At 36.4% G+C, this 22,236-nt stretch overlaps 2 protein-coding genes across 3 annotated transcripts in view; one reads left to right on the top strand and one right to left on the bottom strand.

Annotated features, from left to right (window-relative positions):
• The window catches only part of LOC119504636 (centromere protein P), a 304,258-nt gene that overhangs the window by 205,807 nt on the left and 76,215 nt on the right, over nucleotides 1-22,236 (top strand). The gene's annotated exons all lie outside the window — the stretch shown is intronic.
• Nucleotides 1-22,236, bottom strand: part of ECM2 (extracellular matrix protein 2) — a 39,847-nt gene that overhangs the window by 16,549 nt on the left and 1,062 nt on the right. The window contains exons 2-6 of one of the 2 annotated variants that reach the window (XM_037796948.1): nucleotides 14,023-14,332; nucleotides 8,912-9,100; nucleotides 6,202-6,759; nucleotides 3,929-4,044; nucleotides 2,067-2,202 (exon numbers count right to left, since the gene is read on the bottom strand). In XM_037796948.1, the coding sequence (XP_037652876.1) occupies nucleotides 2,067-2,202; nucleotides 3,929-4,044; nucleotides 6,202-6,759; nucleotides 8,912-9,100; nucleotides 14,023-14,308 (1,285 nt within the window). In that variant the 5' untranslated portion in view covers nucleotides 14,309-14,332. The remainder of the gene's footprint in view (nucleotides 1-2,066; nucleotides 2,203-3,928; nucleotides 4,045-6,201; nucleotides 6,760-8,911; nucleotides 9,101-14,022; nucleotides 14,333-22,236) is intronic. The other variant, XM_037796949.1, reaches the window with a different exon arrangement.

Here is a 22,236-nt window from a genome sequence, read left to right as displayed (position 1 = left end):
TGGGCCCAGCCCATCACTGATTACGGCTTTGATTAGTGAATTCGGATTGAAGGGGACCGGATCTGAGAGCCCCGGACAAAGGCAGCAGCAGACGTTGTTTAAACTTGTCCAGACAGAAGCAGTTGCTGCCATTTTTTCCTCCCATCCCAGACAGGGGCGGTGATGTGCAGACTTAGAGACACTGTACTTCCTCTGGGCTGTGGGGGACAGTTAGCTAAAGGGCTGCACTTGCTGGGCAAGCCAGGACGCTCAGCTTTGGAGAGCCATCAGGGAAGCTCTTGGTACCCTTCCTGACCCCTCCCTAGGGCACCTCGGAGCCAGTCTGCACTCCCTTCGTGGGTCCCTGGTCAGGTTTTGGCTGGGAAAGACTGATGTGGGAAAGTCCTCTCTGGTGTGCCCTCCTCCCAGAATTTTCCCTTCAGGTGAAAGCAGCTGAGGCAATGAAAAGAGTGTGAAAAACTAAGAGGCGGACCTTCTGGGACTGCTCACTTCAAATACCCTGGAGAGGAAGAGTCAGGCTGAGACACAGAAAGAAAAAAGAATTATAAAAATTGAAAATAGCCTAAGACACCTCTGGGACACAATCAAGCGTACCAGTATATGCATTATGGGAATCCCATAAGGAGAATAAACAGGAAAGGGCCACAAGGAATATTCAAAGAAATAATGACAGAGAACTTCCCAAAAGATATGACTATGTATATCTAAGAAGCCCAGAGAATACCAAATAAACATGATAAACTTGAAGAAAAATATACCCTATCATATATTGATCACACTATCACAATATTTAGAAACCATATATCCAATAAAGGTTTAATATTCAGAATATATGAAGAAATCCTTCAACTTAGCAAAAAGACAAACAACCCAATTTTTAAATGAGCAAAAGATTTGAACAGACATCTCTTTAAAGAAGATATATACAAATGGCCAGAAAGCACATGAAACATCATTAGCCATCAGGGAAATGCAAATCAAAACCACCATGAGGTATCATCTCACAACCATTAGAAAGACTGCTTTAAAAAAAAAGGAAAATAACAAATATTGGAGAGGGTGTGGAGAAATGGGAACACTCATTCATTGCTGGTGGCAATGTAAAAAGGTGCAGCTGCTGTGGATGACAGTTTGGTGGTTCCTCAGAAAGCTAAGTATAAAATTACCACATGACCCGGAAATCCCACTACTAGGTATATACCCAAAAGAATTGAAAGCAGAGACTCGAACAGATAGTTGCAAACCAATGTTTATAGTGTCATTAGTCACAGTTACCAAAAGACGGAAGCAACCCAAGTGTCTACTAACCAATGAATGGATAAATAAGATATGGTATATATACATTGGAATATTATTCAGCCATTAAAAGGGGAAAAGTTCTGATACATGTGACAACATGGATGAACCTTGAAGACATCATGTTCAGTTAAATAAGCCAGACCCAAAAAAATTATTGTATGATCTCACTGATTTGAAACAATTATGATAAGCAAATTCATAGTCAAAATCTAGAATATAGGTTACCAGGGGATGGGGTAGGGATAGGGAATTGGAAGTTATGGCTTAAAATGTACAGTGTTCCTATTTGGAATGATGGAAATGTTTTGGTAATGTATGGTGTTTGGTGGTACAGTATTGTGAATGCACTAAAATAGATATCTGAATTTAATTAAAAGGGGAAATGTTAGATTGTACGTATGATAACAGAATAAAAATTATTTTTAAAAGTTCATGGAACTACACTGTACAGTGAGCCCTAAGTGAAACCATGGACTTTAGTTAATAGTACAAATATTAAAATGTGCTATCATCAACTGTAACAAATGTTCTGAATCAATGCAAGGTGTTGGTGGCGAGGTAGTGTATGGAAATCCTGTATTTTATGCATGATTGTTCTGCAAACCCACAATTTCTCTAATGAAAAAAATAAATTTTATCAACTTAAGTGGTAAATTGACCTAAAAAAACTAACTGGCTCTTTATTTGTCTATACCATAAAATAAAATTTCCACACAACCATAGGAGAAAGGTTAGAAGGAAACTTAATAAAAAAAAAAGTTAAATACCTGATAAACTTTCTTCATCAATACCCTGAAGATTGTTCTCATTGATTTTCAGTTCTTCTAATGTACATGGTAATTCTGAAGGAATCTGTATCAGTTTGTTTCCATCCATATTCAGACGCATTAACTTCTTCAAAAACTTAAAAAGCAAATCTCAAAATTACTTTTTCATCTCATCTCAGAACTTACTTAATGGTCCATTTGAAGTAGTCGGTTAGAAGAATCACTTAGACCGTAGTGTCCAGGCCACATTAGAATCCCCATACTCACCTTGCCAGGTGGAATGGGCCGGATGATACTGATCCTGTTAACATATTCTCAGGAGTTTTCAACAAATGGCACTTTATGCTTTTCTATCCCACTCACCCACATTTATATTGCAGCTTCAGTAAGCAAGAAAAGGCCACTCCATCCATTGGGTTGGTTATATTTTGCTAGATCTTAGGTTATCACCTTAATAACATTGACACAAAATTACTTAAATCATGAAGTAATCTGAATCAGTCATCAGTGCTGACAATTAAGATACCAATTTTAGTCCTTTCAACATATTTGTAAACCTCAGTTTCCTATCTCCCCTAAGTAGAAACAGTGTCATAAAATAGAACTAATTATTGTAGAAATATTTCAACTGCAAGTGCTACTAATATCACAAGCTATTTCTACATGATACCCAAATAATTTTGACTGTCTGGGAAAAGATGCAGTTTCACATTTGTAATTGCGTGCTCCTGGGCCAAACCAGGAGTGAAAGCTGCATGGTATGGTTTATTCATCTGTTTCTCATATTCAGATTTCACCTGTTTTGGAATGGGACAGAGAATCCCAAAACAAGACAAGGAGGTAATTTCCTGCAACATCTTCTTCTTGATAAAGTAAAAGGTCTCCCTAATACCAGGCATTATTCTATCAGAAAGATGGTAGAATGTAGCAGACACTCCTGATCTGTGCCATGAATGCGGAACACCTTGTGTACTGGAGCTCACTTATCTGCCACTCTAGAATCTGGATGAAAACGAGAAGAATGGAAGAGGCCAATGATTTGACCATAGAGTGGACAGAAGATTGGCCAATGGAATAGAAGTTTGACCCAGTGGGATGTAGTGTGTTTTGCTTATAGCTTTTTAAAGAGCATGCATTTATGTGTATTTGCTTACATACACGAGCCCTTCTTCTCTTCTACCTTTGTTTCTGTGAAATTCCTCAATCCTCTCTTCTCTTCTTTTTTTTAAAAAATATTTTAGTCAAATGTGTGCTGCCACAGGCTTATTCTATGCTGTTTCCTATGGTCTCTGTTTCTTCTTTCTATAACTTATCCCCATGCTAACTTTCATCTGAGCTCATTTGTTTTTCCAGAACCCACTCCTGCCAAAGTATCCTTCATCAAATTTTGCCCATTGCACAAAAGTAAGGAAGCACTCTCTTGCTAGCCTGAAACTGTTAATAAGATTTCCAGATGAGCTCTCCTTTATTCTGAGAAAGTACTTCATGTGCTAAGAGACTATATTTCAACATGTCTTCAGCTACCTGGAAGAAACTACTCCATAAGTTCAAAATGTTAGTTTTGTCACTGATGCCATTATTAATGCCCAAGGATGGAGCTAAAAATATGTGGGACAACAAACTATATTCAAGATAAAACGTGAATGCACTTGAGGGACATCAAAGAGGAAGCTTCTTTAAAACAAAAAAAAAATTTTTTTAAAAAAACTTTTCTCAACCTAGGAAAAAACTATCAGTTAAAAACATTTTACTCTTCCTGCCTTCCCCCCGCCCCCCACACCTCAACCATTGTCAATTAATATCATACAGGAAATCATTGTTTAAATGTATTGTTGCTCACAAACCAGAGCATAATGTTTTACCTTGAAGGCTTTTGGGCCTATGCCTGAAGAGGTGATGTTATTTTTGCTCAGATCAAGCCTTTCCAAATTAGGCAATCCATTAAATGCTCCATCTGGAATGGAAGTGATGGCATTCCCTAGGACAGACAGCAGTGTGTATTTTAGGCACACGTGCATGTACATACAACTATGTGCATGGAGACAGAAAGAAGTTTACTTGGAGGAGAAAACAATACTCAGAACAAGAACAGAATATATATGTTTTCAACAAATGCACATTTAGAAAAATAAGAAAACTAAAACTGGGTTGTGTTACATAGTCAAAATTTTCTCTCTGAGGACTTGTTTCTAGTACATCGTGTTTTGAATGAAGCTGTTAAAAGCAGCCAGAATGTGGTTCTGCTTGACAATTCTGTTAGCAGTATGCATTTTACAACAAACATATGTTTCTGGACAATTATATAGAAATTGAATTTTATAGTTCTTCATCTTTCCCCATTCACAATTCTTAGACCTTGGAGTGGAAATACGATGTCATTTTTGTTGATGAAATCTCAGGCAAATTACTTGCCTTCTGAGCATCAGTTTCCTTCTCTAACTAGGAAATTTGGGAAAATAGCTTCTCAGATTCCCTTCAAATCAAACACTATACCTCTAATTTTGTCCTTGTTTCTGCTCTATTTTCAATCTACAAAAGTTCCTACATGCTTTAGTTTTGCTGATTCTGGGCTTTGACATTTGGTGAAATACAGTACATGAATTTAAACACAGAAAACAAGCTTACCAGAAGTCATAAAAACTATAAAAAACAACATAAGAATCTTGTCAAGCCAAGAATTCTATGATAATGTGACTAACCACGGGTCATTTATCTTTCTTAAGACTTTAGCTGTTCACAGGCCAGGCAAAGGAGAAGGGAAGCGGTGTTGGAGCTGCAGAATCTCTAGGTATGAGAGGAATTCCTTAGGTATCATAACGGAGGTGGAGTGAAAATCCTAATGTCAGGAAAGGGCACCAAGGCTGCTAGTAAATCTGACACTGGCAGTGTCCTGTCACAGACTGGTCATTCCTGATCAAAAGTGTTGGCATGTATTTATGGAGTATTTATTTCTATGGTATTACATTTTAGAGTTGAAAACACATGAATGGGCCCTGCTCCCTGAGCAGTTTCTTTGGGGATCATGTCCTTATAAATCACTTGCACCAAAATTCTCATCTCAGGATCGCTTCTGGGGTCCCTGATCTGTCACTGGTGAACACAACAGCAAGGTGTCACCCCCCTCTTGAAACATGCTTTGAAACCCCAGAGTCTCTGACACCTGTGTCTTCAGGGCCACCCCGTGGTAAGGGCCATGTCACCCAGACAAATGCCCAGGCCCCTCCCAGAGACAGTCTCCCCACCAGGCAGCCTCAGACATACACCAGATCGTGCTGTTCCTCCACTCCGAATCCTTCCAGTTGACCCAGTAAAAGCAAGGGCCAAAGGTCTGAACGACAGGGCGCTGGAATGGCTGAAGTGTGTGTGTGTGTGTGTGTGACATAAACACAATTACTGTATGACTCAGCAATGCCAACCTTGGAGAAATGAAACTTAGGTCCACACAGACATCTGTACAGCAACGTTTAAAGCAGCTTTATACATAATCTTCCCAAACTGGAAACCACCCTCCTGTTCTTCACCTGGTTTCTGTGGTCCACCCATGCAATGGACACTACTCAGCAATGGAAGGGAATGCCCTCCTCATACACACAACCCCAGGGAGGAATCCCGAAGCACTGTGATGAGGGAAAGAAGGCCAAGTGAAAAGGCTATAGGCCGTGTGACTCCACTTATATGGCATTCTGTTAAAGGCAGAACTATAGGAACAGAAAACAGACCAGTGGTTGCCAGGGGCTGGTGGAAGGAGGGACATGAGGGAATTTTGGGGGGTGAGGACATGTTCTTTATCTTCATCGTGGCAGTGGTTACACAACTGTATGCATTTGTCAAAACTGATAGAACCGTGCAGTTAAAATAATTTTACTATATGTAAATCCTTCTTCAATAAGGCTGACTTAAAAAAAAAAAAGTCAATGGGAAATCATCATTTGATTTGGAGGAATTTGCTTTATACCTGTCTATGCCATTCTGCAATGAACATCTCTCATCTCTTCTGCAAAGTTTGTCTGAAGGTCGTGAAATTAGTCTATTTGAGTTCAATTTTTATTATGAAATTAAAATGTAACATTCACAGTACAATTAGATGTCATTTACTTTTAAAGCATAAAACAAAACAGAAGTCAATATCTCTTACCAACAAGCTCCAGACTCGTTATCTCTGGTGCCGTTATTGGTGGGATCTGTGTGAGCTCCACATGTATGCAACTTATGGTCTTGTATGACAGAGAGCACCTGCTCGGCAGGGTCGGTGCGTTTCTGGGAGGAGCCGGTATTGGGACTCGAGGGGGCATTCTGAAGACATCGCCTCTGAGGGTATCTTCTCCCTCCTCCTCCTCGTCCTCTCCCTCCTCCTCCTCCTCTTCTTCCCTTCCTTGGCCCCAATGTTGATGTGCCTGCCTCTCCTCCACTTGAGAGCTCTGCCTTCCCTGTTCTCTGCTCTCCTCACTGTGAGAATTTCCCGGATCTAGAGGCCCAGCAGTGTTTTTCTCTTGCTCCTTATCTTCATCTTCTTCGATTTCTTCTTCATTCTCCTCAGATTGAAGTGCTTCTTTTCTTAATACTGGGTCCATTTCCACCTGAGTCGGTGGCAGTTGGTTATGAAGTAAATTGATAGATTCTCTTTGTTCTGAAGAATCACCAGAAAATTCACTTCTATCATTTAATGCTATATCAGTGAGTAGAGGATAGGTGACTAATGACCAGGCAGAAGGGAGCAGGCAAGTAAGAGGAAAAATCATAATGAAAACAGGATTAGTAAATATTATTCCCTCCAAGTATTTGTGTGCAATTTAAAGGTGAAATGCCTCTGGAAATTTTTGCTTAAAATTTTTTAATAGTAATTTTATTTCTATTTTGTAATATCTATTATAAAACAATTTTCTTTTTACCTGTGGGACTTAATACTTATTTTTACTAAAATCATGCTCTCTGGTAACTACAGAGGGAATAATATTGCCACGTGATGCAAAATGGTAAGCAATCCTATTATCTGATGTGATACCTTTATAATAGATACTGTTCAGTTAGTTGTGGTGATTGATAATTTAAGATATTATAGACTGTAATCAGACATAAAAAAAGTGAAACATCTCTCACCTCTTGCTTATGGTAGTAAAACTGGCTTTTGTTCAGAGATTTATTATTTCTGATTTCCTTTCTTTTTACTCCATGGGTCCATGAGTATATCCCAACATTTAGAAGTATCGAAAGTTCTCCTCCGTGTCCCTCCCATACTCTCTACTTAAATCATTTTTACTGCCCAAGACTTATCAGAGACTTTTTGGACTTAAGTGGTGTTGATTTATCTTATACTTATGTGACAGGAGTGCTTTCTGTCATTCCATGATGATGGAAGCAGAATGGATAATGGTAGAAAGTTAGTTCACTCTTATATTTATCTATCATTATTTTTGGCAGAGAGTAGGGAAGACATAACAAAGACTACAGTTCAAACTTACCCTCCTAATGAAGAGCTCTAGGGAGAACTGGGTTCAATCCCTAGGTTTTCTTCCATCAAAATTTATATACATATTTAATCATCTCCCTACTTTCATTTAATACTATAATTATCCAAATTATCCAAAAAAAAAGAAATTTAAAAATGTGATTACTTTAATTACTTGACATATCAATTCAGTATATATTATAAAGTCTGCGAGTTATTTTTTCACATCTCTAGCAGAACATGCAAAGGAGAATAGGAAAAAATTAATAAAAGAAGACTAAAGCTATCATATTGGAGCACTTAAAATCCTTCCTATATATCCAACTTTATTGTCAAAAAATACCTATAGCATTTTAAGAATATTCCGTCTCCCTTGAAAAATGTCTGAAAATGTCTGAATCTTACCTTATAAATCTGTGTTTCACACCAAGGAATCACTAAAAATTTTATTTTCTAATATTTTTTTAAAAAGCATTATACTTCAGTGAAATAATTGGTGATATAAAGCAAAATATAGTTCCTAAGTATTCTAATTGTTCTTCCTGGCAGGAAACTCATAGACACTTACCTTGTGATAGTCTGTGTGCATGGGAATAATTTACCTTGGTTGTAGAAAATAGTAAATTTCTCTGTTCCTTCCCATCATCAATTATTTAACAAATATTTGTTGTCTATTTAATAAGGCATTGGCTAGGCTTTTCTTGGAGGATATGTAGATAAGGTAAGACCCAGGGCTCATCCCAGGTGTCCTCTGCTCAATCAGGTATAAGCCTCATTTGATAAGAGACCAGTGAGAAGTCAACAGATCACATGCTACGATCTTCCTGGGCACAGAAGTGCCGCAAGAGAAAACCACTGCTGTAGGGCCATTTTCCTGCGTTACCTTAGGATTAGCCAAGGAATCATGACCCTCAAATTCCTGTTCTCCCTTTGAATGGTTGAGAAAAGACTGGAGAGTTAGAGCCTCCTTCTCACTGGATGCAAACCACTCCCCCATTTGTTCACCATGACTTCCTCAAGTCTAAAGTTAGAATAAAAACTGTACTCATGTTGAGTTGGATTAAATGAGATAATGCAGGACAGCACTAATCAGAGCTCTTAACACATGACTTTTGGCTGTAGAAAATTCTCACTTCACCTCTAAATCCGATACATGTTACATTACTCAAGACAGTCAAATGTGGAATATAATCTGATCGAAGTATACTTGATCTGATCAAGCTAGAGCTATAAAGCCAAGATCTTTTATTTCCATACTTTTCCAATATTTTCTGTGTCTATCAGCATGGTGCCGATATTTTAAGTGCCCTGATAACTAGTTTATCATAACTTAAAACTTAAGGTAGTGGGAGATGGAGACTAAATCATGTGTTGCTTTGATTCAGTTAAATCTCCATACCAGCGTCAGAGCAGACTGGGCAGCATTCTCCTTCAGGTATGTGCGTTTTAGGGCACGTCTGAGGGTGGCACATGGTTTCATCACATAGCACTTTCCCATTCCAACAGAGGCAGGTAGTGCAAGGCTCAGGAGACCACACGGCTTTGTCATACATGACCATCCCTTTTACCAAACAGCGCCCCTTCTTTCCTAGAAGACAACGGATAACACACATGGGATGTATTAACTTCCTTGTGTGGTTTTCAGCAACTGGGTATAGAAATGAACACAATGTGAAGTCAACCTGATATAACTGCACAAGAATAGCACTCTGTGTGCATTCATGCGTATCGTAAAAATGCCTTATATGAAAACCCCTGAAATGCCTTTCACACGCATCTCCTCTCAGTGCGTCTCATTTGGGCTCTGAGAGTGACCCCCTCTTGGTAACTAGACTCTGAACTGTGCTTCCTTGTGTTTTTCAGGATAGGCTAAATTACACAGCAGCAACAAGCAACCCCCAAATCTCTGTTTATTTCTTGTTCATACTGCGTGTTCCATGTGGGTACACAGGGGCTCTGTTCATTATATATTATAGGGATTGGGTAATCCAGACAACAGGCTTCATTTCAAAGCAGGCTGCCATGATTGGCACAGCTGTGGGACAGTGAGATTGCATACCACAGGCAGGCTCTAAAAGTGTCTCAAAACACACTATAGGGCAGCAGGTCAGAAGGGGCAAGGCTATGCAGATCCCTGACCGGACAGGAGGACAGAGATGGAATAGCACCAGGCGAACCTATATCCCACACTTCCTGCTGTGTAGACTGGGAAAAGTGAAAATGCAGAGCATGTTTCTGTGGTGCTTCAGACATGATTTCTCAAGAAATACTGCAACCACTTCTTTTTTAGAGTTATTATTTTATTGAGCTGTAGTTCTTGTTTTGTATTTGTGCATTTATACCAATATATTAGATTCTCAGTAAAATATACTCCTTGAATTAATAATAATTTGTTTAGGGTGACACAGTACAATGATTAAAGACATTAACAAAGTGACTGAGAAAAGGTACTTAACCCCTCCAAACCTGCATCTCCTCATCAGGAAATTGGAGATAAAAATAGTACTTAAAACATAGGACAGTCACAAGGATTAAGTGAAATACACATAATGGGAGAAAATATTTACAATACATATATTGTTCAAAGGACTTTTACAGAATATATAAAGAACTTCTGTAACTCAATAAGAAGACAAACATTCCAGTTAAAAATGGGCCAGACAGATGATCTCACTGACCTCCCCCCTACGTGGGACCTGACTCCCAGGGGTGTAAATCACCCTGGCAACACAGGATATGACTCCCAGGGATGAATCTGGACCCGACATCATGGGATTGAGAACATCTTCTTGACCAAAAGAGGGATGCAAAATGAAACAAAGTAAAGCTTCAGTATGTGGAGAGATTCCAAACGGAGTTGAGAGGTCACTCTGGTAGCCATTCTTACACACTATAGATAACACTTTTTAGGTTTTATTGTATTGGAATAGCTAGAAGTAAATACCTGAAACTACCAAACTCCAGCCCAGTAGCCTTGACTCGTGAAGACGATTATATAACAATGTAGATTACAAGGGGTGACAGTGTGATTGTGAAAGCCTTGTGGATCACACTCCCTTTATCCAGTGTATGGATGGATGAGTAGAAAAATGGGGACAAAAACTAAATGAAAAATAGGGTGGGGATGGATGATTTGGGTTGTCCTTTTTTACTTTTATTTTTTATTTTTATTTTTATTTTTATTTTTATTTTTTCTGATATAAGGAAAATTTTCAAAAATAGATTGGGGTGATGAATGCACAACTATATGATGGTGCTGTGAACAGCTGATTGTACACCATGGATGATTGTATGGTATGTGAATATATCTAAATAAAACTGAATTTTTTAAAAAAATGGGCCAGAGATCTGAATAGCCACTTCACTAAAGAAGATATACGAATTGCCAAAATGAACCATAATTGTTATATCATAATATTCATCCTTTTAAAGTGTACAATGCAGTGGTTTTTAGTATATTCACTTCTCTGCATACAGGGTTGTACATAAGAATACATATATACCGGAATGCGGATAAGTGTACCAATTAAGAAGATTAGTAGAGGGATATTTTCCTTCCAACCCAGGTGTCATTCCCAACAACTCTCCTCCATCTGATGAGCCACTCATCCCTAAAAGAGTTCTCAAATGTTTCCCCTCCTTTCTTTTACCATTGTCTCAGCCCAATTCAGGCCCTACACATCTCTCTTTTAGATACATGCAGTAGACTAATTACCCCCCTTCCCCAATGACCTTCTCAGGAAAAAACAATATATGTGAATTTTTCACCTCATAATAAAAGTACTACACTCTATCAAAATTCCAATGGCCTTTTTTGCAGAAATGAAGAAGCCAATCTTCAAATTTATTTAGAATTACAAGGGGTCCCCAAATAAGCAAAACAAACTTGAAAAAGAACAAAGTTGAAGGACTCACAAGTCCCAATAGCAAAGCTTATTATAAACCTTCAATGATCAAAACAGAGTGGTACAAGCATAAGGACAGACAGACGTATGGAACAAGGGAATAGAATTGTGAGTCCAGAAATAAACCCATATATTTATGGCCAGTTGATTTTTGACAAGCATATCAAGTCCATTCAATTGGGTAAGTATAGTCTCTTCAACGAGTGATGCTGGGAAAATTGGGTATCCATAAGCAAAAGAATGAAGTTGAACCCTTATCTCATACCATATGCAAAAATTAATTCAAAATAGATCAAAGACCTAAATATAAGAAGTAAAAAAGCTATGAAAGTTTTAAAGGAAACATAGGCTAAGTGTTCTTGGCCTTGGATTTGGAAATGGTTTCTTAGATATGACACCAAAAGCACAAGCAATAAAAAAAAAATAAATTGGGCTTCATCAAAATTTAAAACTCATATGCATGATACTAAATTAACAATAGAGTAAACAGAAAAGCTACAGAATGAGAGAATATATTTGTAGATCATGTATCTGAGAAGCATCTAGTATCCAGAATATATAAAGAAATCTTACAACTCAATAACAAAATTACAAACCAACCTAGTTACAAAATGGGCAAAGAACTTGATTAGACATTTCTTCATAAAAGATATACCTATGACCAACAAGCACCTAAAAAGATGTTCAACACCATTAGTCATTAGGGAAATGCAAATCAAAGCCACAATGAGATACCACTTAACACCCATTAGGAAGGCTACAATAAAAAATGGAAAGTAAGTGTTAGTCAGGGTACAGAGAAAGTGGAACCCTCATCATACCTTGCTGGTGGGGATATAAAATGGTGCAGTCACTGTGGAAAACAGTTTAGTGATTCCTCAGTAAGCTACACATAGAATTGTCATGTAATCCAGCAAATCCAGTCCTAAGTTTACACCAAACAGAACTGACAGCAGATGTTAAAATTAAAACTTGAACATGAATATTCGTTGCTGCACTATTCACAGTAGCCAAAAGGTGGAAACATCCCAAGTATGTTTGGATAAACAAATGTGTTGTATCCTTGCAGTGGAATATTATTCCGCCCCAAAAAGAATGAAGTACTGATACAACATAGATAAGCCTTGAAATTGTACACTTTAAAATGGTTAAAATGGTGAATATTTTGTTAGGTGTATTTTACTACAATTTTTAAAAAGTACTGCATCATGGCTGGAAATAAATTTAAAAATCTTTTTTAAACCGTCTTTTTAATTGATTTTCCTGCCTCAGATTCTGTTTTTTTTTCCCCCACTCATGCTGTAAATGTGACCTAAATTGCCTGTTTTTCATGTTAAGTGTATGTTATTCCTGTTAACTTTGTGAAAATAAAAGCATTTAGAAGCTTTTGTTTTCTTGAGACCATGTATGAAACTATTGACCTCAAAAAATTATATGGTGATATTTTCTGTTCAGTGTTTTATTTAATGGCACCACACCAATAATTTAATTACTTTTTTCTCCCAAACTTGATCCATTAAACCAGCTTTTTAAAACTGCCTAGTTGAAGTCTTTGACAGAGCTTCTAATCTTTTCAACCTTTAAAAATTCAATAGGTTATTCTATTTAAAAAGAATTCAGTGGCTTTAAATCCATTTTTGGTTTAAAAATTTTCTACATATAATTTAGGAAGAAAAGTGAAAAAGCTCACAACAAAGCTCCATGTTGAAATGTGACAATATTTACCTATATATCATTTAGAAACAGAAATTAGTTTCCTTGATGAAGAACTGAAACAAAAAATATGTATATTTAAAATTACTATTTCAATACTATAGCCAGAAAGATTTTTTCAAAAAACCTAGTAAAATACCCATGTTTATAGGCATTGACGGTGTAAAAATGAGAATTTAAAGGAAATTCAGTAATAGAATGAACATCTAAACATATTTAAATTCATTCAGGTTTTTGTGCTGGTCTCTTGCTCTCATCCTCTCTTATTTTCCCACCTGCCTAAGCTTGGCATGAAAGTTCCTTTGTTTTGTGACTCTCTAGGAAGTAGCCAAACTCACAAGTTCACACACTACTTTGGGCTTTAATATAATCCAAAGAAAGTGTTGTAAGAAAGCAAGATGATGCAATAAAAAAAGAGAAGGAAAAATTAAGAAACTAGTAGACAAATATAAAATGGAGAGATTGAAGGAGTGAGAAGTAAGAGATGGGGTATGACTGGGAAGAAAGTTTAAATGAAAGACTATATTTAATAGCCATGTGTTCATAGAATCATCTAAATAATTTATCTATTTCTAAATGATCTATCATTAAAAATGAAAAAGCATTTTACGAAGGTAATATGCATACTTAAACGATTGTAACTATTTAAAATTTATGTATAGCAGACTGGAAAGAAATAAACCAAAATAGTTAAGTGTGGTTTTATAAGAATAGTGGTAGGATAAGTATTATTTTTCTTTGCCCAATAATTTTGTATTATAAGTGCATTCCTTAAATGACTTTTTAATTATTTAAAAATTTATCATTATAGATGAACCAAAATATAGTATCTTGGATTTTTTTTTTTTTTTTTTTTTTTTTTGGAAAATAATCTAGACAGAGGTTTTCTTACCTGGTAACACATTATAGCTTGATTCTCTTCCAGGAAAACTTAAAAAGGATTCAAAGTTTTCCTCAGTGCTATAATCAAGGTTAACAGTAGGAAATTTTGCTGCTAGTGCAACAATAGTTGGCTGAATTCCAAGCTGTCTTTTTGACTTATGGTTGGATAAGGAACTTTTCTTCAATCTTCTGTAATAGATCTTCCTCCTTTGTTTCCTAGGAGTTTCTTCATTTTGTCCAAAGTCAATATGAAAAGTCATAAGCAGAAGAAAATAATACAGAACTGTAAACTTCATGTTTGATGTTTCACCAACCAATTTCTAAAATGAGAATGAAACGAAAAATTAGAGTTAGTGGTAACTAAATTTTTACCTCTGAATATTGACTCATGATTGCTCGCATGCCTCAGTAGGCAAGTCTGAGTAATAACAACACATATATGATATATGGGCTATATGTTAAAGTAATCTGCCAAATCAGAATTTGGTGTTTTTTTTGTATCAGAATCAAAGAACTTTGATATTTACTTCTAGACCAGGCACCAGCAAACTTTGTCTATAAAGGATAAGATAGTAAATATTTTTAGGCTTTGCAGTCCAAATATTCTGTGTCACAACAATTCAACTCTGCTGTTGTAGCATAAAAGCAGCCATAGACAATATGTAAATGAATTAGTGTAGCTGTGTTACATTAAAAGTATTTACAAAACAGGCATCAAGTGGGATTTGGCCCGTGGGCAATAGTTTGCCTACCCCTCTCTGGGTCACTGCACTGTAGATTTTCATAGTTCACTTGGGAGATTGCTCTCCATCTGTCTGCCAAGTTGTTCTGTGACTGATATCCTCAACCACCCATTTTCCCAGCTCTTCTAGTTTGTTCTTTTATTCTATAATTTTATGTTGTTGAGACAGGGGTAGGGATTGGCATGATGGTACCCTATAAAAATAACATTTTAAACTAGCATCAATTATATGGAGGCAAGAGGCATGATCTCAAAGGCAGCACAGAGCCATGTGAGAAAAGAATTTGAGAAATGAATATTTAGGTACTCTTGGTGATAAAGACTAAGTGCAGTAGTAGCATGGTGGTTGGAAAGGCTGTCCAGTCACTGTAAAGTCAAATAATAGGGACAGGAAATAGAAATCCTCTGTACAGTAATGGCAGGGTCAAAAGATTATACATCAGAACCCTCTTGGTCTGCAGTTAGAACTGCAAAGGAAGTTTTTGGTAGTTTCCACTTCCTTTTAAAACTTCAGCAGCTGAGACTTACCCTCACTCACCCCTGCCAGGCCTGCTGTCTTCTCACTGCTGTTTTCTCAGTCTCCCTCACAGCCAATATTGAAATGGAGAACCTTCTCCACACAGCCACGGGATTTTGTGGAGAAGAATCTGAAACCCCAGGGGTTTTAAACGCCAGGGATTGCAAAAGCTTGGCTGCTGTCAACATTTAATGAGAAATTAAGGTATTTCATGGTTCTATAAAAGGTTAGTTAAAACAGCAGCCTTGCTCGGCAATGACGTTTATCCCAATCCTCCCAGGCCTGCCTTGATCATTTCCGTTGACCAGAACAAAACTGTGTTATATTTCACAAGTATTCACACTGACAAGTAATGAGTAGGAATAGTAAAATATTCAGAGTGATGTTACGTATCAAGATTAAAACGCTAAATTGCAAAGGCTTTTTTTCTAATGCAGTTTCATCAAGATAGATTCACACACCATACAAACCATCTCTAGTATACAATTGCTGGCTCACAGTATCATCACATAAGAAGGGGTTTTGAAGGGTAAAGGCAAACCAGAGACCACAGACACTTGTCAATTCATCCATCTTGTTTAGACTTTGGGAAATAGCTGAGTGACCCTTTAAGCATTTGACTCAACATTTCTTTCTGACCGTTTGATCAAATAAAGCCATCTCTTGATATGCTCTGTCGTAAAGGCCGGCTTTAACACCTACAGGTTAGCTGTGTGAATTCTGAGGGAGCCCAATTGGAAAACCATGAGCCAGTCAAGATTGTGGAGTTTGAAATGAACTAGGGATAAAGCATACCTTCCTCAAGCCACACTGTCTGTCACCCGCATGTTATAAAATGGTGGGTGATCGTTGTTAAGTCTAGTCAAATAGTGTGATCCTGTCTCAGTTGTCTCCCAGGGTCCTTTGCCTGTGCACTAAATGCCACTAACTATGTCCTAAATGTGACAAATATTTTAAGAAATAAAGACCAGTAATTTTTCAAATTTGAGGAAAACTATAAACCCACAGATCCAAGATGTTCAGCGAACCCTAAGCATAAGAAATATGAAGAAATTGTACCAATACCATGATAATCAATTGTTTAAAACCACTGATAAAGAGAAAATCCTAAAAGCAACTAGAGATGATATACAAAGAAATAAATATAATACAGAAATAAAGATAAGAATTAAAGCAGATTTCTTTTCAGAAACAGCACAAGCCAGAAACAATAGAGCAACATTGTTAAGGTACTAAAGGAAAAAATTTTCAACCTAGAATTCTATACTTAAACAAAATATCTTTCAAAGACAAAAATAAAATATTGTTTTAGACATACAAAATCTGAAAGAATTAATCACTAGCAGACCTGCACTGCAAGACCTGCCCTACAAGAAATGGTAAAGGGAGTCCTATACATAGAAGGAAAATTACACCAGATGGAATTAAAGATCCACACAAAGGAACAAGAAGCACAGGAAATGGCAGATATTTAGGTAAATATGAAAGCTTTCTTTTTTCTTTTTAAAGTATCTCTAAAAGATACTTGGCCATTTAATACAGTCAACTGTTTAAAATTATGTTAATAAAATAGTAATGAATTTTGGGGTTTTTAACATAAGTAAAAGTAAAATACATGATAACAGTAGCATAAAGGAAAAACAAGGAAATGGAAACATACTGTTTAAGGTTCTCATATGTGAAGTAGTATACTATCACTTGAAGATAAAATGTGGTAAGTTGTGATAAATTAGAAATGTATATTATAAACCCTAAGATAACCACCGAACAAAAAATAGTTATACCTAATAAGTCAACCAAGGAAATAAAACGGAATCATAAAAGATAATCCAAAACAAGGCAGAAAGAGAAGAACAAAGGAACAAAGAACAGCTGATGCAATAGCATATGGTAGATTTAAACATAACCATATCATGAATGATATTAAATGTAAATGAGTTAAATGCCACAATTAAAAGACAGAGATTGTCAGACTGAACTAAAGAAGCAAGACCCAATTATATGCTGCCTACAAGAAACCCATATTAAATATGAAGATACAAATAGGTTAAAAGTGAAAGGACAGAAGAAGATACATCATGGTAGCACCAACCAGAAGAAAACTGCAGTAGCTATATTAATATAAGATGAAGCAGATTTCACAGCAAGGAATATTACTAGAGATAAAAATGGTCATTGTATAATGATAGAGAAATCAATTTATCATGAAGAAGTAAGAATCCTAGACCTTTATGCACTCAATAACACAGCTGCAAAATACAAGAAGCAAGAATTGATGCACAATTTTTAGTGGGCACATGGATATTAAAAATGAAAAAGTGAAAGAGGCTTTATTCACAGACATCATCTATTAGAAAATCCTACAGAGTCTACAAAAAAGCTCCTGGAGATAATAAGTGAATTTAGCAAGGTTTCAGGATACAAGATCAATTACAAAAATTAATTATATGTCTATGTGTCAAAAACAGTCAATCAGAAATTGAAGTTTAAAATACAGTACAATTTATAATAGACCAAAAATGTGAAATTTTTAAAGGATACTTCTGATAAAAGATGTGCAAGATCTGTGCCCTGGAAAGTATTAAGCATTTCTGAGAGAAACTAATGAAGACCTAAATAAATGGAATTACAAACTGTGTATATGTATCAGAATACTCAATGTTGTTAAATTCTCAGTTCTCCCCCAAATTAATCTATAGATTTGTCACAATGCCAATCAAAATTCCAGCAGGCTTTTTTGTAAAAATGCTATATGGAAATGCAGAAATCCTAGAAAAGCCAAAACATTGTTGAAAAAAGAGGAGAGTTGGAGGTCTTACACTGCCTGATTTTTATAATTATTTTAAGCTATGTACAAAACAAAAATACAATACAAAATATAGGTCATAGATAAATATAAGAGCTAAAACAATAAAACTTAAAGAAGAAAACAGGAAAAATTTTAACAAACTTGGATTTAGAAAAGATTCCTTAGGTATACAATGAAAGGTATGAAATATAAAAAATAATAAATTGGACTTCATTACATTTAAAATCTTTTGCTCTTAAAAAGACAAGGAAAGCAAGCCACAGACTGGTTGAAAATATTTGCAAAATACATATTCAACAAAAGACTTGTATCAAAGGTAAAGAACTCTTACAGCCCAATCATAAGAAGACAACCCATTTTTAAAAAAGTTAAAAGATTTGAACAGACATGCAAATAAGCACATGAAAAGATGCTCAACATCATTAGTCAGTAGTGAAATGTAAATTAGAACCTCAGTGAAATACTACTTTACACATATTGGAATGGCTAAAATTTACAAAGACAGATTGTAGCAACTGTTGGCAAGAATGTGTAGTAACTAGAACAATGCGATGCTTGATTATGCAAAATTGTACATCCACTTTTGGAAACAATTTGGCAGTTTCTGCAAAAGTTAAATCTGCACCCAACATTTACCTAACCATTCCACTTCTAGGTATTTACACCAGAGAAATGAAAGTATATGTCCACACAAAAACTTTTATATAAAAATTTTCATAGCCTCTTTCTTTATAATAGACAAAATGTGTAAACAATTCAAGTGTCCATCAATTTGTGCATGGATAAACAAATTGGAATACATCCATACAACATAATGCTACTTAGCAGTAAAAATGTGTCTCTCAACATCATTATGTTTAATGAAAGAAGTCTTACACAAAAGAATACATATAAAATTGTGTATGTAAAATTGTAGAAAATGCAAAATATTCTATAGTGAAAGCAAGTAAATGGTTGCCTTGGGACAGAGATGTAAGTTTGACAGTGGGGAAGGCTGGGGAGATTACCAGAGGACTCAAGGAAACTCTCAGGGTGATGGATATGTTCATTTTGTAGATTGCGTTCATGGTTTTACAGCTGTACTTTAAATATATGCACTTTAATTTTCCATTGTCTATACCACCATATTTGAACGAGGCTACTACTTTGATATTATGAGTAATAGAAGAGCTGTTGGGAATCATAAATCTAGTTCATGTAATGAACAAATTCCAAGACATTCTGGCCAAGGTCCTTCACAAGACTGTAGGAATCTAAAAAACACAGTCCTGAGGCGATTAGGCCATATTATGGAGGATCCTGGGGAACCAGGCTATGGAGTTGATAGTAGTTTAGAACAGGGGTCAGCAAATTATGGATCATGGACAAAATTGGGCCTCTGCTTATTTTTGTACAGCCCTCAAGCTGAGTGGTTTTCCCATTTTTAAATGGTTAAAAAATTAAAAGAAGAATAATATTTCTTGACATGTGAAATTATATAAAATTTAAATTTCAATATCCATAAGTAAAGTTCTGTTATAACACAGCCATGCTCATTTATTTATTAATTGTTTATGGCTGCTTTTGCCCGCAGTGAAGGAGTTGAGGGGTTGTAACAGAAACTAACAATATGGCAGCTGAATTGATATATTTTACAGTCAGTTTGCCAACCCAGAGTTTACGATAATGCTTTTCAATCAATTCTATATTGACGTGTTTTCTTTCAGCATTTTGAGGATAGCATTCTATTGGCTTATTGTTTCCATTGAGAGGTCATTTGTCACAATAATTATGCCTCCTTCATAGGAACCTTTTTTTTTTGGCTGCTTTTAAGGTTTTTTGGTTTTCAACTGCTTTACTCTAATGTACCTAAGTGTGGCTTTCTTGGTTTTATCCTGTTTAGGTTTCTTAGCACTTCTTGAATATATGCCCTGATGTTGTTGACCAAATTTGGAAAATTTTCGGCCATTATCCCTTCAAATAGTGTTTTCCCCTTTCTCTCTCTTTAGGACTATAATTACATGTATGATAGACTTATATGTCTTTAATTTCTCTCTCCCTGCCTTTTGCATTTTCCCTCCATGATTCATCCTGGTTATTCTTCTAACCCATCTTCCAGTTCATTACTTCTCTCTTTTCATCACTGCTTTATCTACTATGAAACTCTTCCATTGACTTCCATATTTCTGTTATTGTATCTTTTAGTTGGGAGTTTTCAGTGGATTCTTTTCATGGTTTCCAATTCTCTATTGAAATTCTCAATCTCATCTTTACCTTCTTGAACATTTTAATCACATCTGTTTTTCAGTCTGTCTGAAGATTCCATTTAATAGGTTCTCTGTTTCTATTTCCATTATTTGTTATTTCTGTAGGTTTTTAGCCAGTAGTTCCCTCTGATCACTTTTGATTGAGTGGCAGTCATTTTATATGAAAAAGTTATGAAAATACCTTGAGGCCTAGAAAGATGTATCCTGTATCCAAAAAGAATTTACATGTGCTTCAGGAATGAGGGTAGGGTACTGCCAATAAGAGCCTGAGGGATTGAAAGCTTTACTGCATCCGTTGTAGAGCTCCCACCAGCACTCTCTTCCTTCCTGTCCCTTCCCCTGGCTTGGCCCTAATCCTCTGTTTTTGTTTCTCTCAAGCCTTACGAGACTTATTTTAAAGCTCTGCAAAACTTCTCAGCTGCCTCTTCTGGAATCCGCAGATGCCTCCAGAAGAAAAGCTGCCACAAACCTCTCTGGGTTTCCTTCCTGTCCCAAATATTGGCCCTGTTGTTTTTCCCAACTTTTCTAATTATTCTCATCAGGTGGATTGCTCTGAATTATCTGGTTTGCCATTATCTGAATCAGAAGTTCCCTCAGATTCATTTTATGTCTTGCTGAAGTACATCCTCTCAGAGCATGTTTTGGCTTGCAAAATTTTTGAATCCTCATATGTCTGAAAATATTCTGTTTAGTTGAATAGAATTACAGTTTCAAAATCATTTTCCTCCAGTACTTTCGAGTTATGATTCCATTATTTTCTTATATTTAGTGTTCTAGTGTTGCTGATGAGAAGTTTGGCTTGAATCTGATTGTCAATCCTTTGTCCAAAACTTTTTTTTCTCTATATAGGAGTTTTTCAGATTTTTGACTCATTCTTTAATATTCAGAAGTTTTCCTATAATTTATGGGTTGGCTGGTTTTTTTATCCTTCTTTGGATCTTTAAATCTGACAACTTCTTTCTTTTCCACACAAACTCTTATACTCTGTACTCTCCCTTGACTATCCAATGCTACACTTCCCCTCTTTAAATTCAATCCCATCTACTCTCCATCTTTCAAGGACTCCTTGCAGTTTCTGTCCCACCAGGAATTTCCCTTCTCATTTCCAAGTGCAGTATATTCGTCTACGTATTTGTTCAACATGTTTTCTATTATTTCTAGGGATTGGTGAGATGAGAAAAAGCTACAGTGTCTTCTCAGTTGGCCCTCTTGCAGCTCAGTAACTCTTTTTATAACTTCGTCCACCAGAATCATCCTCTTCTGGTTAGGTTCACTTTGTTCGTATTCTCACTAGCTACCACCTCATCTTAGCTCAGCAAATAGCAGCCTCTAAGGTATCTTCATGCCACCTAACTTCAGCATACAAAATTTTCTTCAGTATATATGTACATTAATTACTGCAGTCATTTCAGAACCATTCCATTCACTGAAATGGAACTACATTTGAATAATTTTTATTATCTACTTTAGTTTTAGAAAAACTAACATGCAAAATCTAAGGAAGTAGCAAATCCCTTAACTGATCGGCAGCTAAAATTGCAAAAGTCAGTTCACAGGGCAAGCTAGTATGTTGGGAAGGAATGGCTATAACAGCAGGGGAAAACAATATGAAAAATTAAACTATGAGACAGAGTAGAACTAGGATTTGCTGAGTGGTGGGGGATGTGGGCTCTGAAGGAGAGTGTAAATTCTCTGTGTTGCATAAACCATGTCCATTGACATTTCCTAGCTTTGAGAATCATCTGTGCACACTCCACCCTGGGATGGATAAGTGTTGTAAAGAGCTAACTCTTGGACCTGGTGCTCTGGCACCCCATTTTCCCTGGGCCTTCTCTCACTTGCCTTGGAGAGAATGTGCCGGCTATTGCCAATTGAGGACACCCCTCTCTGCCATCACCCCATCTTAGTCT

Source organism: Choloepus didactylus, chromosome 10 (assembly GCF_015220235.1).
Source record: "Choloepus didactylus isolate mChoDid1 chromosome 10, mChoDid1.pri, whole genome shotgun sequence".
Classification (NCBI taxonomy): Eukaryota; Metazoa; Chordata; class Mammalia; order Pilosa; family Megalonychidae; genus Choloepus; species Choloepus didactylus.
Note: the sequence above shows the minus strand (reverse complement) of the source record. Positions and strands in the feature narration are given on the sequence as shown.